General features: G+C 38.5%; 1 protein-coding gene across 2 annotated transcripts; it reads right to left on the reverse strand.

The window, feature by feature from the left end:
- Positions 1 to 712: 712 nt before the first annotated feature.
- LOC131229225 (putative B3 domain-containing protein At5g66980) lies at positions 713 to 9,445 on the reverse strand. 2 transcript variants are annotated; one of them, XR_009163218.1, is made up of 5 exons: positions 9,238 to 9,445; positions 2,410 to 2,815; positions 1,815 to 1,933; positions 1,278 to 1,466; positions 986 to 1,122 (listed from the first exon to the last, which is right to left on the reverse strand). XR_009163218.1 is itself a non-coding variant. In XM_058225120.1 (4 exons), the coding sequence occupies exons 1-4, from the start codon at positions 9,310 to 9,312 to the stop codon at positions 847 to 849; spliced, it is 876 nt and encodes a 291-aa protein (XP_058081103.1). In that variant the 5' UTR covers positions 9,313 to 9,439; the 3' UTR covers positions 713 to 846. The 2 variants fall into 2 exon arrangements, 1 of the variants encoding a protein (XP_058081103.1); XM_058225120.1 differs by lacking the exon at positions 1,278 to 1,466 and having other exon boundaries at positions 713 to 1,122; positions 9,238 to 9,439.
- Between the last annotated feature and the right edge of the window lie 6,225 nt (positions 9,446 to 15,670).

A 15,670-nucleotide genomic window follows, 5' to 3' on the forward strand; every position in this document is an offset into this window, starting at 1 on the left:
GGTCTTGATCATTGATCAGACATTTTTTAATATGACAAATCAGGACCAACCACTTTTTTTGGCCATTTTTAGCAGTTACATGTGTGGCCCGAAATTTAGGCCAATCCACGCATCTTGTGGTCCACTGGCTTGGATCTCTCACACGCTTAGACATATGTACAGTAGATGGTCTTTAAAAAAAAAAAAAAAAATCATTCTCCGAGGATTTCCCTCGTGCTAACCAAAACAGATTTCAGAAATTCCTCCGAATTCCAAAAGGAATTTAATTGTTTAAGAAAAAAAATACTAACCCTTAAAAAGAAGTGGTGACAATCTCAAAAGACGAATACAAAAGAAAAGGATTAGAGAGGGGCGCTGGATTAGGTGTGGCCCTGACTGTGGAGCCTTCCTTTATGTATATATTGTATATCCCAGCTGTCCATCCGTTTTCCAGCTCATTTTAGGGCATGAGCCCAAAAATGAGTAGATCCAGATTTCGGGTGGACCACATCACAGGAAACAGTGGTGATTGACCATTAAAAACTTGGGCCACAAAAATTTTGGACCAAGCTATATATATATATATATATATATATATATATATATATATATTTCCATTCATCCAGGTTTGTGACCTTATAAACAGGTTGGATGGCAAATAAACATTATGGTGGGTGTTCAATCATAAATCAAGGTGGGCCCCATGGTTTGGGGGTGGGGGGGGGAGTTAACATATTGAAAGTGAGGGAGATTTTATAAAATTGCTGATAATGATATACACTAAATTGTTGGGGTTAGGGTACATGTTCGTTCCATGTTGAATGAAAATAAATATAAAATAGAAGAAGATGCGACCTGTGAGGAAACTCATTCCCTCATGACTTTCTTTCGATTCCGGAAAATGTGAACCTGTACAATACTGCGAGCATATCGACCCTTTCCTAGGACGAACTCAAATCCACACATATCTCCATGTCTCAAGCCATGCTCTCTTGTAAAAGCGACCCACCCAGCTCCAATTTCAACACGACCATCCGACATCTTAACGAGGGTCACTTTCCACCGCTTGCCGTTATGATCATGAAGGTAAATGTGCTCCTTTGCTTGAAGGTTGTTTTCATCACAAAAAAAACTCGGAACCGGCTACAATCCAAAAGCAAGACATGATCAAGAGCGCCGCAAGAAACTATACCAATATGACATAAAAATAAAAGGAACATAGGCAAGAACAAGTATATAGGATGATTATATATTGCCAAGACAACTTCAATTATAAAGTAATGGCCAAAATTAATTACAGGAGGAATGCTGAAGTAAGCCCAGGTGTGCTTTCCCTTAAGTGCATCCTTGTTCCATGGACATGTGGAAAGTCTGTTCGGTCATCTTGTCCAGTCATTGATCTGGCCATCTGTTAGGTCCAGTCCATTCTTCATGGATCACTGGTGAAATGACATTGATAGAATGATCCTTTCCATCCAATCAGTGCTCTACAAAACAGGCAGTTTGGATCATTTACGACAAATAATTTTACAGTAACCAATCTGAAGCATCCATTGGTAGGGCTCACATTGGATAGCCTATGTCTCATATCCATCTTATCCATCGCTTGGAAACCTTTTGACTATCAAAAACAAAGGCCAAAATTTGGATGGTTTGGATGCTCCAATCAATCTGAATCTTTTTACCAGGGGCCTGAATAGTGGCAGAAACTAATGGATGGTCCACAGAGACGATGGGGATATGTCTAAAAGCATTCAGGATTAAACAAACTCCAGAGTACTTCAGCATTCTCCATAATGCAGTTCTAGCATCATATAACAAAACATAAAACTCACCACAGTATATTGTCTGTTACTATTCCAAATTCGAGTAAAATGCGGATGCTTTAGGTTTAAGGGACAGGAGTTTGCTTCAATCTCAACCATAGGTCTCTGATTTGATCGAATTTTTCCACCTATAAGAAGGAAAGGATATAAGTAAATGGTGATCAACAAAAGTGGAAACCCCATAGAGTTTTGTGAAAGAGGATTATATGACCCTCAATCAAGAAAAATGCTTTGACATCCTTGTGCTTTCAGTTTGTAACAGTGGCTCCCGTGATTCAATGGACTGAATATACTTGGACCAAAACCCCAACAATCTTCCAGATTAGAGACCCTAGAAACCCAATCATTCTACCTTTTTCAGTCTTCGATATGTGGGTTGGGGGGGCTCTATTTGTTTCTTAACTATCTGTTTGCAAGCCACAAATCAAAGGGTTAGAATTGCTTGGCATGGTCTATCCATGGTGGGGCCTATCAGATCAACACGGTCTGGATCACCCATTCATCAGCCCCACCTGAACAAACTAAGAACCTGAGAATACCATACAAATCCAAGGTCGGGTATCATATAATGCCTCTTGAAAAGAAAATAATCACATGTACTCACAATTTGTTTTGTTGGATGCAATGGATCTCTTTACTCTCAAGAAACAATTACACTCGTAGACACCATTGATTGCAACAAATTCCTCTCTTTCTTTTGGCTGCTCTTTCCTCTCTTTGCACAAAGTACATTCATTGCCATTCTTATCCACCAAACCATCCTCTTTCTCACATCCACTTCTACCAAATATCTTAACATCGAATTCCAAATCACCGTCGTACCCGAAAACCAGAACATCTCCAATTTGTAACAAATTTTCTTTCACAAAGTCTGACCAACCATCTTGGAAAAACAAGTGGCTGTCGATTATTTTCACCTTTAAATGCCAAAATCTCCCGGCAGAATTTCTGAGTTTGAATTTGACAGGCAACTTTCCTTTGAAATTCTTGACAAAAGCTGGTGGTATCCGCTGCCGAAAACAGAAGTTAGTTTAATCATTTTATAGTCAAATGAGATTAAAAATCATAAACAAAACCTACCAAATAAATGCATTAACTTAGACCAATTTGGGCATACCTAAAACTGAGGAGCATAGATACAATGCATAGAATGAGAATGGGATGATAACAGGTACCGACCATCCTTTATCAAGACATTCAAATTTTATTTTATTTTTAATGTTGTCTATGGATGGGAGCATTTAGCACATTCCCCCCGTCTGCAAGAGGAACAGCTTCGGTGAAATGCAAAAGGATCCGCTCAAGCAAAATGCAGAGTGGCCAATGTACATTAATTTCCATGTCATTCTGGTGTATACACCAAAAGACCAACCTCCATGTCATTCTGGTGTATACACCAAAAGACCAACCTCCATGTCATTCTGGTGTATACACCAAAAGACCAACCTCTGCAAAATGCAAGTGGACTAAAATGCATTCATTTCCATTGTCATACTTGGATACACTCAAAACTGGCTCTTAAACTTTGAGAATATTCAAAATCATGGATCTAATTTAATGAATCAATGAGCAAGCTTTCTCAGAAAATAGTAAAGAACAAGACCACAACCAGTAATATAATAAAACATCTTTTCTGTTGTAAAACATGAGAACATCTACTGTTCTTGATAAGCAAGGCACCTACAGACAAAATCACAGGTACCCCATAAAGAGCAACAGTGGAACTAGCTAAATGAACGGCAATATGAATTTCGGTCCTTGCTAAGATCCCATTCCGAGATAGGCCAAAGCCACTAAACAGATTAGTGTAAGTGATTCTAGATAAGTCACTGGTTGATACTTGAAAATAAGGCTCGATTTATACAGTTCCAAATGTTCTCTAACAGAAATATCCTCTACCCTTGAGGTTGGAACTCCTAGGCAGAGATATTTCCTTCATGCCTACAAAGAGGCCTGCACGCTTGTCTGTAACATGCTGATGTTTGCAGTAGATGCGAAAAAACCTGCCAATTTGGGATTCAGAATAGTTTGCTAAGGCTCTTCATTGTTGTGTTAATTGATTTAGTTGGATAAAATTACTGTAAAGAACTGAGAACAGTTTCAACCTTATAGAGCCAGCATGCCTATGATTATGACAACTCAACATTGTGGAAATTCCCTTTGCCTGGATAAAGATTGAATACGAACATGTGCGACAGTGTCAAAAGAAATTTAGGGCTAGGCCATGGTGGCTTTTTTAGAAGTCAGATTTGCCAACATATCCATACCAATATTTTAATAATAAAATATTATATTGCACTTACCTAGCAGTCATTAAAAAAAAAGAAAAAGAATTATCTATGTTAACGAATCCAGGAATGAAAAGCAGCAGCAGCAGCAGCAACAACAATAATAACGATAACAGTCATTTTATTATATGTAAAAAAAAAAGTAGCCCAAAATTAAATATAATAAAATAATAATTAAAATAACATCTAAGTTCTTTATATGAGTCAAACATGTGTTGGAATGTCTCAATTCCAAAAAATGTATCCTTGCTATGCAGATGAACAAATTCATTTGGTAAATAATGGTTCCTTGTTTTGGGCTGATCAAAATTCAGCTACTTCTGTACAAAGGTTCATTTTGGCCGTTTTGTTCTCTATCTGAATAAAACCAGTTAGTCATCATACACGCTCACTCGCCTGAACCAACAGAAAATAATAATAACAAAAAGTTATAAAAGCTTCTGCCTGGGTACAGATTTCAATGAACTTCTTCACTATATGGATTTAACTTGGCCCAGCCAACTTCGAAGGTACCCACATTAGATTTGGATAGTTGACATAACGTGGCTAGCAACACTTACATTGGGTATTCACACTTACATTGGGTATTTGAATGGAAGCAACCATATTACCGCATTAACATACTGTACACAATGATTATGGCATCAAGCAAAGTCTCCTCTTCAAGGGAAATGCAAGTACCATTTTTGTGCATGAATCACATCCACATCTAGTCACATCGGTACTAGCTTTTCAAATGATGTTTCCAAGCTAGTACATTCCAATACAACATGGGACAACACAAGTATGTTGTGAGTCACCAACTCCAGATAGTGCATAGTGCCACATGACATATAACAGTAAGATCTATAGTTGATGAACTGCCAATTACAAAACCAGTTAGATTACAATCAAGGGATTCCCTTGGTAATTCCTTTGAAGTTTGTGACAGGACAAGGTAACTAGGTAATTTTCCTTTCCTTCTTGGTGATGTATTGGGTCTAGATGATTTCTTATCTTCCTTCTTTCTTCATTCTGGCTTTATATGCTCATAGCCTAACAATTAAAAGAACAGTGAATTTCCGCAGCCATAATGTAATAGGAGATCAATTTCCATAGAGGAACAACAGTTAAGATGCATTTTCACGGAGCTTTAATTCTACATGGTGGATGCCACAAGCCATGAGTGTCCACTCTCTTTTCATGGTTGTCCACTGTAGAAAGACTAAGCAAGTGTTAGGGTAGCTTCATCAGTTCTCTAAGAAAGGGAACAATCACAAGAGATGACTTAGACTGGCAGTTCAGTCACACAGAATAAGTTGAAGACTAGCATATCAAATGAGAAGACGATTTCATCAATCTGAGAAGAGGGTTAAGGGCAATCAATTGCCATTTCATTGCCTGAAAGTAGCAATTATGTGAACTGGTCGTTGCAGATGGGTCAAGGAACATTGTTCCAAGAAGAAGGCCATAGAGATTGGCCATTCGGAGAAGGCCAAGTGAAGAGAATGGTGAATACTAGCAGATGAAATGTTTTTTGCCTTGAGAGTGAGAATGGAGAACTGTCTTAGAAATCTTATTTTCATATTCGGGTTATAGAAGATCCCTTGGTAGTGAGAAAAATATGACGGTCTCCCAACACTTCCAAGGCAAAGGAGCTCCGTGATAAGTCATCCTTGCTTGATAAATAACTTTAATGATTAGGAACCCTCAATAATAACTGTTTGAAGGGAGTTCGGTTAGGTGAGAGAGATCAGTCAACTTAAAACTGACTGTATGTTTGTCGAGTTGCTAGCAAGAAGACGAACTGAGAAGACACTGAAAACAATGATGAGCAGAAGGGGCTTCATATATACAAGACTTTTCATTGAAAGAGAAAGAAAATACATCAAGAAACTTCCCGGTACAAAATGAATCACTTCCAAAAACTTGCTAGCCAAAGATTTCAGCAACATCATCGGCCAATTCAGGTTATGAGTAAACGAACTGTCTAACTTAGAGGCCAAATCCGATAGCATCTCTATTCTCTAGGGAAATAGGTAAATGATTAGGGGTTTGAGTCCTTACCTCAGTGGTAAACTCTGAGGAGTTTCAACATGAGGTCTTGGGTTCGAGACCCGTAGGTGGTGAAATCCCACTACGGCGTGCGTGGGTGGGTGTGTCAGGTGCGTGTGTAAATAAACAAATAAATTATTTATTTTTTAAAAAAAAGAGGTAAATGATTGAAAGGCCGATTACTTTAGGTTTATAAAAAAGAATACCAATCTACACTTTGAGAGGTTGTTCTCTCCTTGTTGCACTTTCTTGCACATAGTGGAACTCTCTTCGACTATCTTCTGCCATGAACATCATCATATACTGTGTCGACGACCTCGTAGATATACAGGCCTGTCTTATTACATATTCTCTCTCAATGACTTCTCTTTTTTACCTTACAATCCCGCATTCTCAATCAACAGCTAGAAAGATGAGAAACCCAATTGTAACCCCATGTTTTTTTTTGGGGTTAGCTTGTTAGTACACACCCATGCCAGTACACACACTCCATGTTAGCCACCCCCACTAGGGATCAATACTAAGACCTCAAGTGTTGAAACGAGGTATCTCCACTCAGTCTGCCAGTTGAGCTATGGATCTGGGTGTAATTGTAACCCCATGTTTTTAGTATCAGCATCGACGGATGTATTGCACCCTTGAGATAGGGAAACATATTGGGTATCACATGAGAAATATCGGATGAATCGCATAATGTATCGTTGTTTTGGGAAACATTGGGAAATTAGTCAAATTTTTCAACAAAACTTCAAGGATGTTAAAAAAAGACTACAAAAATAAGTACACATAATAAGTTTTCTGTGTATAGGGTACTAAAGTTTGCGCTGCCAGATAGAAGTGATGCAACTATATTAAAAATCAGTTCATATAAAATAATAAATAAAGAAGTGTGGCTGATGTTAAGATCAGTATACACTCCCAAATATAAAATATTAGGCATGCATAACATCTAGTCAATCTAATTATTTTTAATTAATTTTCAACAATTTTTAATTAAGATTACTTTTTTCTTATTTCAAAATGTTTTGTCAATCTGTAGATCAGCCTCCAAGCACACTAATGTGAATATTTTACCTCTAATTGCAAGTTAAATGGGTGAAATTGAGGAAATTTTAGATTTCCCCCAATTTTCCCAAATTTGAAAATCGAAGGTCAAAACACTTGATTGAGTACGCAAAACATGCAAAATCATGAACTATGAACTTCATTCCACTAATTCCAAGGAATTTAAATAAGACAAAACTGTTCAAATTCGAAAGAGCTCACCCATTTGAGTTCCGGTACTGCACGCTCTCCAATCTCGATTTTTGCCACCAAATCCCCTTTCCTCTCCGAAAAGGCGTGATTGAAATTTCCTTAGGAATGTAATGAAAGATTAAAAAAACAGATTTTTGGAGGTTTTTAGCGACTTTCCAATATTTTGGCAAAGGGGACTGATGCGCTCAAGGTATTGTCGATACATAGCGATACAGTACGATACAATGTAATACATTACGATATATCAATCGAAACTGTGAAGTTCTAAACTAATATTGGTACTGTGCAATACTGATAATATTGGCCGATATTATCGATACTGCAATCATTGGCATAACAGAGAAAGATGAATGAAATTATAGTTACTGCAATCATTGGCATATTAAGTTTTCATTTTTTTTTATTTACATTTTAAGATAAGTCTAATTAGGCATTCCATAAGACAGCTTGTGATCATTGGCTAATTTCCAACAACAGCATCAACATCATCTAAACCTTATCCCAATTACTTGGGGTCAGCTATAGGAATTCTGGTTCCGCCATTCCACTCTATCGAGGACCATAGCCTCAGGTTTCATGGGTGGATAGCACGCGACACATAAACCAAATGCAGCTAAGAACATTTTGGCTCAATCTTCACGTGATCATTACCTTGAATGGTGAGGCCATCCATTATGTGTGTCCCACTTGGATGAGGGTTCAAACCAAGTTTCAGCAGCATTCAAAACTCAGGTGGGCCCCACCAAGTGCTTTTATATGTTTTAACGGTGTCTTCACATGATTTTAGATGGTATGGCCCACCTGAGTTTCGTATATGGCTGATTTTTGGGATATCCCATAATTTAGAGGGGACCCATCAAATGCACGGTGTTGATGGTCGACATGCATCACGGTAGGGCCCACACAGCTCGACCTCACGGGAGCTTATCGTGAGGTCGAGCGCATAGTACCTTTTCCCTATATATATATATATATATATATATATATATATATATATATATATATATATATATATATAATGCCATTATAGCTCCCCAAATTTGCAAATGTGCAAGACTACAATGATTATTCACCACTGTGCCAAATTGCAGGAAATCATCCATTGTTTATGTGCCACTAGATGCACGCCAATCCCAACCATCCGAATCATGGGCCCATTGTGGATGGGCGATAGCCCAATCTCGCTGATCTAGTTTTTTTAAAAAAAAACACAATTGATGGTCATCTAATGGAGAATTACAGAAAAAGTAGTCGATATGATATAGTTAAGATCATCTGATCAGTTTACAATTATGGGCTGTGATCATCTACCTGGGGATATGCATAAAATGCTCTGTTTTTCAGTCTGTAAAGTAGGCCCGTGGATCAGTAATCTGGAATGTATGCCGCAGCTCGCAACCATGGATGGACCATGTACCAGAAAGATCTGAGATAGGAAGATTGTAGGCACCAATTGTGGGCCCGTTTCGTTCGATGGCTTATCTCTCTTTTTTCAACCATCTATCTGAAGGCCACGAATTGAAAGGTTAGGATTGTCCTATGGAGGAATTTTTTGGGGCATGGCCCATCAGCAATGGTACCCCAAGGATCAACTGTCTGGACTCTGGATCACTATACCATGAGCCCCACTTGTACAGACTGGAAAACCCAAGAATGATGTACATCCTCAGGTATCCTTCTGCTCATGATGGGCTCCATAGCTTGGACGGTCAGGATTAGCATCTTCATGTGCCATATGGACCGTGGATGAGGAGCGCAAGTTATAGCCTATCACTTTCGAAGTGCAGACACAGAGATAGAGAGAGAGAGAGAGAGAGAGAGAGAGAGAGAGAGAGAGAGAGAGAGAGAGCTACCAGCTTGTCAGTGAAATCTCCAAGCAAGACCTTGAAGAAGGAAGCTCGCCGTACAGGACTAGGTTTTCTGGCCATCTCCCGAATAAAGAAACAGAGCAGAGCAGAGCAGGAGCGGAATTGAAATTACGAGAAGAATAGCCAACGCAGATGCTATAACTGGGGTATCGCACGTGCGAACACACCAGGAGATGGAGGAGGAGAGGGATTCGGATTCGGTTGTGGCCCCTCCGGTACCAAGCTGGGTACTGGTCGAAGGGAACGGATTGGCTACTCCCCCTGACACCAGCCAATGGCTGGTGGTCGGTGCTCTTTGGGCCCCAACATGATGTATGTGTTTCATCCATGCCGTCCATGTATTTTTAAAGATAATATTACAGAATGAGACCAAAAATGAAGTATATCCAGATCTGAAATGGACCACATTACAGGAAACAGTGTTGAATGAGCGTCAACCATTAAAAGTATTTTGGGGCGTATAAAAGTTTTGGATCGAGATGACTTTTGTTTTTCTGCTTCATCTAGGCCTGTATGACCTAATAAACAGATTGGATGTCAAATAAACAGTACAGTGAGCCCTAGGAGGATTTTAATGATGGATATCCAATCACTATTGTTTTCATGTGGTGTGATCCACCTGAGATTTATATACCTCTTATTTTTGTCACGGGTACATAAAATGATCTTTAAAAATGGATGAACGTAACGGATGAAATAAATACATCATTTTGGGGTCCACAGAGCACTGACCACCAGCAACGGGGCTGGTGTCAGGGGGAATAGCCAATCCGTTTCCCTGGTCGAAGCTCTGTAGGCCCCAACGTGATGTGTGTATTTTATCCACGCCGTCTATCCATTTTTTTCAGATCATTTTAGGTAAACATCACTAAAATAAGCCAGATACAAAGCTCAAGTTGCCACACCACAGGAAAGAGTAAGGATTGAATTTCTACCGTTGAAAATCTTATGTTAGCCAGAAGTTATGGATCAAGCTGAGTTTTTAATTTTCTCTTCATCCAGGTTTATGTGACCTTTTGAACAGATTGGATGGTAAACAAAAATCGTTTTGGGCCCTCATAGAGTTTCAACGGTGGGAATCACTATCCCCACTGCTTGCTATGGTTTGGTTCGCTTGAGCTTTGGATCTGCCCCATTTTTGGTCTCAAACTCAAAACTATGGTTTGGTTCGCTTGAGCTTTGGATCTGCCCCATTTTTGGTCTCAAACTCAAAACTGAGCTCGAAAAATGAATGGACGGTGTGGATAAAACACATGAATCATGGTGGGGTTCACATAGATTTTCCAATACCGACGAGTACAGAGCTCGCTACTGGAGAGCCACTTTCGAATCCGAATCGTGTTGGAGAGAGATCGGGGACGCGGATTGCCTACTGACACTGCCGCGTGGTGGCTAATGATCGGTGCCACGTGGCCCTATTATGATGTATGTTCTTTATCCACTCCGTTCATCCATTTTTACAAATCATTTTAGAACAATGATCTAAAATTGAGATAGATCCAAATTTCAGGTGGACCACATAATAGGAAAACAGTATTGATTGAACGCACACCATTAAAAACTTCCTAAGGCCTACTGTAATGTTTAATTGTCATCCATCCATCCAACCTGTTTATCAGGTCACACAAACGATGAATGGAAAAGATAAATATCAACTTATCCAAAACATTTGTCACCCCCAGGAAGTTTTTGATTATGGGCGTTCAATTACCACTGTTTCCTGTGATGTTGTCCATCTGAGATTTGAATATACCCAAGTTTTTAGATAGTAACATAAAATGGTATGAATAAATGGATGGACGGCGTGGATAAGACACTTACATCTCGGAAAGGCCCACGTGTCACTGATCAGCAGGCACTCGCTACTACAGCGTCAGTGGAGAATCTACGTCCGGAGATGCGGGAGAGAAGGACGCGGACTGGGGATTAACCCCGCGACCAAATGAACGGTCCTGTCGGGGGCTACGTGGGGCCACCGTTATATATGTGTTTTATCCAGGCCGTCCACCCAAAACTTCCGTGGCCCCAGTAAGCTTTTAATGGCTTGCGTTCAATCCTCACTGTTTGTTGTGGTTTGGATCTGCTCCATCTTAGGTTCATGCCCTAAATAAGCTATAAAAAATGAATGGATGGTGTGGATAAAATAAATACGGGTCCCTGCTGAATGCCCACCGTTAAAAACTTTCCCGCAACGAAAAGTTTTGAATCCAATCTAGTAATCTGGTATTTGTGTTTTCAATCGGGTCCACTCCATCGAGATCATCTAGCTTAAGCTTTGAATCCTTACTCTTGCTCTAGTGGTAAACTCTCCGGAGTTTTAACACGCAGTAAAAGGTTCAAGTATCCATATGCGGTGAAATTCCACTAGCCTGAGTGTGTGCGTGTAAAAAAAAATAAAAAGTAAAAATAAAAGACTCTCAGGAGTTTCAACACTAGGTGGTGAAATCGCGTGAGTGTGTGGTGTTGTGTGTGCGTGTGTAAAAAGTAAAAATTTAAAAAATTTAAAAAAAAAAGAAAAAAAAAAGCGAGGTCGTTTCAGTGCCAGCAGTGTGCAAAACAAAGGGTCTGCTCAGTTGGGGCCACCGTAATTTTTATTTGCCATCCAACCCCATTGATAAGGTCACGTGGACCTGGATGAAGCTAAAACACAAATATCAACTTTGATTCAGAACAATTATAATCTATGGGAAGTTTTTATCGGTCAATCACCGTATTAGAAAATTTGATGGACAACGTAGATATATATAGCACCCACATCAAGGTGGGCCCCGTGGTTTGGGAAACACTCCATTACCCAAATCTACTTCCCTTTCCACGAAGTGTTGTGCTTGGTCCTAGAATTTATGCCAAGAATAATCCATATCCACAACTTAGGTGGGTCAGAGGAAATAATGAGAATGGGATGTCAACCATAAATTTATGTGTAGGCCACTGCAATGTTTATCTTTCATCAAATCTATTAATCAATGTGACTAACTAAAAATACAAAAGTTAGCCTTATCTAAAATTGAACATTGTTCTCATTGGTGTGACCCATGGGAGATCTCTACTAGGCTAGCATTTTGTATGTATAATTTTTTAGCTAATGGACAAAGTGGTTTTAGATATACATCTTAAAACTAACATCATCAAGGTTATATGAAGAGGAGGGGTTTTACATCTATGGAAAAAAAATAATAATAAATAAATAACAAAAAAACAAAGACAAAAAATGAGTATAAATTTAAGGAAAAGATAATGATTAAGAAACTAAAAACACTTTATCCGAAAGCTAGAGAGAGCGAGAGTCTACATCTTTTGTGGCCTTCCTGAAATTTTTCGGTGGGCATTCAATCATCATTGATTCATATGGTTTGGTCCACAAGATTTGGATTTACCTCATTTTCTGAGCCCATGCTCTAATACAAGCTCGCAAAATGAATGAACAAAGTAGATAAAGCACATACATCATGGTGGGGTCCACAACTTTCTAGCACCATTAGTATTAATGTGAGTACTAGTAGTGTCATTATTTAGGTTGAGACTTTATTATAAAAATGAAAATTTTATTTTCTAATTTTACTAACACTATAACTATAAGAAAAGAAATTTCTTAACTAACACTTAATTTAACTCAATTAATGAATGTTTAATAACTAAAAAACCTAGCTAAATTTAGATTAGGCAATGTTGATCAACATCATTCTCAAGCTTCTTTTAAAAAGATCAAAATTATCCTCACCGAGTGCTTTGATAAAAATATATGCTGCTTGGTCACATGTCAACTTTATTGCTTGTTATTTTCTCATGGATAAATTAGTAAAGAAACTTCACATGCTTTTGTATAGGCATGGAACAATAGATTTGGCATTGACATAATCAAGTTAACACTATCATTCATGATTAGAATGGTATAATTGACTTTTCATTTCAAGTCTATTAGTAGTTGTATCAAATTTCGCATGTAATTAGCGTTGTAGTTTGATATTCAGCCTTTGCAACAAACAACACAACAGTTGAGTGTCTTGCTTTACCATGACATGCTTTTCCGAATCATAATTGGAACATAAATTAACCCAATGTTGAATAGCTTGTAGATGAATCTCTAACCTAATATGCATCCTTATAACTTGCAAACTTTATTAATAACCAATACTTGTAGAATATAGTACTATGATACGAGTTTGGTCCAATATACTTTATGTATTTGTTTGCATTTATCATAACTTGAGTAGCCTCGAATATGCATGGGCTTTTTCTCTTCAATTCTATTTTGTTGAGGTATCATTAGACAATAAGTTATATTTTAATTACGTGTATTTTTTAAAAATTAAACATTAAAATTATTAGACACACTCTTCAATATTGTCAGCTCATGAAAATTTGTTTTTTAATTGAACTGATTTTAAAAATGTTTATTTTTTAATGGAATTGAATTTTTATAAGTACTTTAGATTCTTTAAAGCATTAAATAATATAAACTTTTGACATAAAAAATAAATTCTAATATAACTTAATAATTCATCAACACACAAACTACTTTAAAGTAACAAAAGAAAGCCATGTGGCAATCCACAAAGATGTCCCTGTGACATCCACTCTCTTCATCACTTCAACTAGATCACAGTACGATGAGTTGAAAAATGAGACGAATCCAAAACTCAAGGAACGGAAATACACAGATCAATAGGATGTAAATTCCCACGTAAGGTTTGGCTCCATGGCTAATGCCTAATGGTAGACGAACACTATTCCAACAATGAGACCATGGATTGTGTGCCCATTGGTGGGGGTACGTGTATGGGTAATAATAATAATAAAAGAATATATAAATTCTCACCCTTGAAGCCTTTCAGGGTCCCTCCTTCATGTTTAGGCATAATCCAACCTATTTATAAGATGACTTCCAACCAGGATGAAGATAAAATACAAGTTTGATCCAAAACTTATGGTCGAGAAGGTTTTAATGGTCCGCATTCAATCTTCATTGGTTATCGAAATTAGACTATGGTACACAAGAGTTTTGGATATGCCTCGTTCTTGAATTGTGTCCCAAGATGAGCAGGTGCAAATGAATTTTAATAAAGACACCAGAGATTCTCTTACATGAGCTCCCAATAAGGTTGTTGGAATTTGTGTACGCAGATGGCCTGCTAAAAGCCCTTTGCAGGAGCTTTCCTTGACCGGAAGCTAGGTGGGGTCCGTGATGTTAATGAGAAATTAACCGTGTCTATCTGGTTAGCTGGACCATGTTAGAACTTTGGCTCAAAAAATTAGATTGATCCAAAACTCAAGTGGGCCACACGAGAAGAAAGGGTGAGGATTGAACATCCGTGAATAAAACATTCAAAGGGCTACTGAAGTTCTTGGGTGGAACATCAAAAGGACTCCTGATGAAAGGCCAGGATCTCATGGGGATAGAAGGACCCAAGAGTCGAAGGACGCGGATTGGCTGCGACCTTGATCAAGCTGGGCTGGGTGAACCTGACCGTGGGGCCTACCTCCAATGTATCGTTGCATATCCACGCCGTCCATCCGTTTTTCCAGCTTATTTAGGGCATGCTCTCAAAAAATGAAGCAGATACAAATCTCAAGTGGACCACACAGTAGAGTTTGAATCTCCACCATTAAAAGATTCTTGGGGCACAAAGGCTTTGGATCAAATAGCTCTTTGTGTTTTTCCTTCATGCAGGTCCGTATGATCTTATCAAAGGGTTAGATGGCAAATAAATATTACGTGGGACCCTAGTATGTTTTTAATAGTAACCGTACAATGATTTCCTGTGGTGTAGTCAACCTGCGATTTGTATCTGCTTCATGGCCTAAAAATAATATGTAAAAACGGATGGACGGCTTGGATATACAACCCACCCATTGAAGTGGGTCCCACGATCACGGTCTTACCCGCCTTGCTCGATCCATCTGTCGCGGCATGGTCGAAGCGTCCTTTCTAGCGTTGGAACATGCGCGGGAAGTCGATTTATACTCGGGCATTGCGACCGTCCATACACATGCAGCCGAAATTCTATAGTTTTCAGATATACAACTAGCATCACGCTGTACCAATCATAGGAAATAATACAAATAGATTGCACAACAAAAATAGTTTTTCCTGAATCATTCTATCACAATTACCACTTACTTTTATCTGTTATATCCTGACCATTGAATATATCAATTCAATGGATGGTTAAATGTTTAGCAATATTTCAGTGAGACTTTCAAATTATTATTGTATTTTTATCTCCTAGCCATATTAATGTAGGCCCACGATTTGGACCGTTCAATTTTAATGAAATGATTCCACGTATAACATTCCGAGTTCATGCGTAGGAACTATCACACTGTTTCCACTTCCAGGGATCGAAATTTATCTGGCGTTCACATGTCCGGGCGTATGTGAGTCCCCACACGTCCGAGCTTCTGCGTACTCCATATT

The sequence above is a fragment of the Magnolia sinica genome, chromosome 16 (genome assembly GCF_029962835.1).
Source record: "Magnolia sinica isolate HGM2019 chromosome 16, MsV1, whole genome shotgun sequence".
NCBI lineage: Eukaryota > Viridiplantae > Streptophyta > Magnoliopsida > Magnoliales > Magnoliaceae > Magnolia > Magnolia sinica.